The sequence below is a fragment of the Onychostruthus taczanowskii genome, unplaced genomic scaffold (genome assembly GCF_017590055.1).
Source record: "Onychostruthus taczanowskii isolate IOZ18803 unplaced genomic scaffold, ASM1759005v1 scaffold67, whole genome shotgun sequence".
Classification (NCBI taxonomy): domain Eukaryota; kingdom Metazoa; phylum Chordata; class Aves; order Passeriformes; family Passeridae; genus Onychostruthus; species Onychostruthus taczanowskii.
The window spans coordinates 4,516,111-4,518,321 of NW_024504455.1; the positions used below are offsets into that span (position 1 = coordinate 4,516,111).

The 2,211-nt window shown below is 43.6% G+C and overlaps 1 protein-coding gene across 1 annotated transcript; it reads right to left on the reverse strand.

Moving 5' to 3' along the window:
• Positions 1 to 740: 740 nt before the first annotated feature.
• Positions 741 to 1,844, reverse strand: HTR1F (5-hydroxytryptamine receptor 1F). The gene has a single exon (XM_041420954.1). The coding sequence runs from the start codon at positions 1,842 to 1,844 to the stop codon at positions 741 to 743; it is 1,104 nt and encodes a 367-aa protein (XP_041276888.1).
• Between the last annotated feature and the right edge of the window lie 367 nt (positions 1,845 to 2,211).

A 2,211-nucleotide genomic window follows, 5' to 3' on the forward strand; every position in this document is an offset into this window, starting at 1 on the left:
TGTACCCAACTCACTGGAGGTGCCCCAGATGTTTGGCTGTTTCCCTTGGGGTTATGCTCACATCTGCTGCGGGTGTGCAATGGCAGAGGGCTCCCAGCACTGGATTGCTATGAAACTGGTAACCCATGAGAGCCCCGTGCCTGCTGCTGGGGTGCTGTGTAACACAGGGAAGTCCACCTATGGGACAAGGCAGGGCTGCAGCTTACCCTGAAGCTCAATGACTTAGGATGATGGTAGATATATTTAAAGCTACTACCCTTGGCTGTGAATGGCTTGGCTCTATGCTGCAGGCCTGTGCCAGACTGTTAAAATCATGTTGTCATTCTGTGGTGTGTTTTATATCTTATATCAGTAGGGTTTAAAACATGTGTGTTGTTTTACTTAACATTTCATTGATGACTGAGGGTTACTTTTAAAAAAGTTTTGTTTCTTTGTCTACTTCAAGTACATGTTTCCTTCGTATTTAAGGTAATACCTTATGCTTCAAGCTAGGCAGCTGTGCAAATCCCAACTGGATCAGAGCTACCTCTTTTTCTAGAGCAAAATCAATCCCAGAAGATCCATCTCTTTAAAACTTGGGCAATTAATGCTCCCAATATTACCTATACAAAAAAAGTCATTATAATGTAAATGCAGAGTCCTGGTGCTTTGCCTTAAATTCAACAAATGCCATCTCAGTTATATAAATTTATACAGGTTAAAAAACAATGACTGTGTTCTCCTTATGTGAACAAAAGCTCTTAAAGGTATTGCCCACACCTTACAAGCTTCTGGAAGGCTTTCTTGAAATCTTCATTAAAGATTGTGTAGATTAAAGGGTTAATAAGGGAGTTTATATATCCCAGCCATGCTAGGAAATTAGACATGTCCTCTGAGAGGTGACATGTTTCACAGGTATTAACAACTACTTCTTTTACAAAAAACGGGAGCCAGCAGATCACAAATGCCCCCAAGATCAAACCCAGCGTCGTTGCTGCCTTTCGCTCTCTCGTGCTGGAGATTCTCTGTTTTTTCCAGGACTTCTCATGCTTGGATTCAGACCTGGGACTTCGTAGGGTGATATTGATTTTATCAGAGCTCACCAGGGGATCTGAGGTCTTCTCTGTTGTGCTGGGCATTGAAGCTGATTTGGTGCTTCTTTCACCTGCATCCAAAAGGACTTGTCCGTTCACCCCCTCCTCCCTCACGATCCGGCTGACGCTTCTCCTGTGAAATGTCTTTGCTGCTTTGTAGATCTTGTAGTAAAGGATCAGGATCAAGGCCAGTGGGATGTAGAAGGCGCCAAACGTGGAGTAAATGGTGAAAACGATGTGGTCGTGTTTGATGATGCATTCGTCCTCCCTGCTGGTTGTCTGGTGCCTCCAAAACAAAGGTGGCATGGAGATAAAAATGGATATGATCCATACGACTGCTATCATGATGCCAGCGTGCTTAGGTGTCCTTTTCCGGGCATATTCCACGGCATCCGTGATCGCTCTGTAGCGGTCCAAAGCAATAGCAGAGAGGTGCAAGATGGAACAAGTGCAGCATGTGATGTCCACACTCAGCCAAATGTCACACACCACCTGCCCCATGATCCAGGTCTCCTTTACGATGTAGACAATGCTGAAGGGCATCACCAGGACTGCCACAAGGAAGTCAGTCACTGCAAGAGAGCAGATTAGATAGTTGGCGGGGTGGTGGAGCTTTCTTGTCACAATTATTGCTGTCATCACGAGAGAATTGATGGCCGTTGTCATTAGAGCGAGCACAGACAGGGTAATGGAAATGAGAATCTTGGATGTCACCCATTTGAAAGGTTCTTCTGACGTACTGTTTTGTTCCGTTGAGTTTATTAAATCCATGTTCCCTTTTAAAGATGATCTTTACCCGTAGCAGTTACCTGTTGGAAAAGTAAAAACATTCAGATGATGCACCCTTGATTTTTGTCATCTTAAAAGATTGCGGGCCCTAAGCTTACAAAATGTTCAGACTTAACATTAGAAATTATTTTGGCTCCAAACTCCAGCCTGGTTCCTCAAGTGGCTAAAAATACTTACTTCCCTTCCAGCTAGAAGCACTTATTCTGAATGCTTTGTAGAGGTGTCCTGAAACTGGTTAAATGTGAACAACCTCATCCTAAAGTAAACACTAATACTACTTTGAGGCTTGTGCTGTCTGCTCCACTAAGCAATGTAATGACTGTTGAAAACATTAATCCAGCAGGCATAA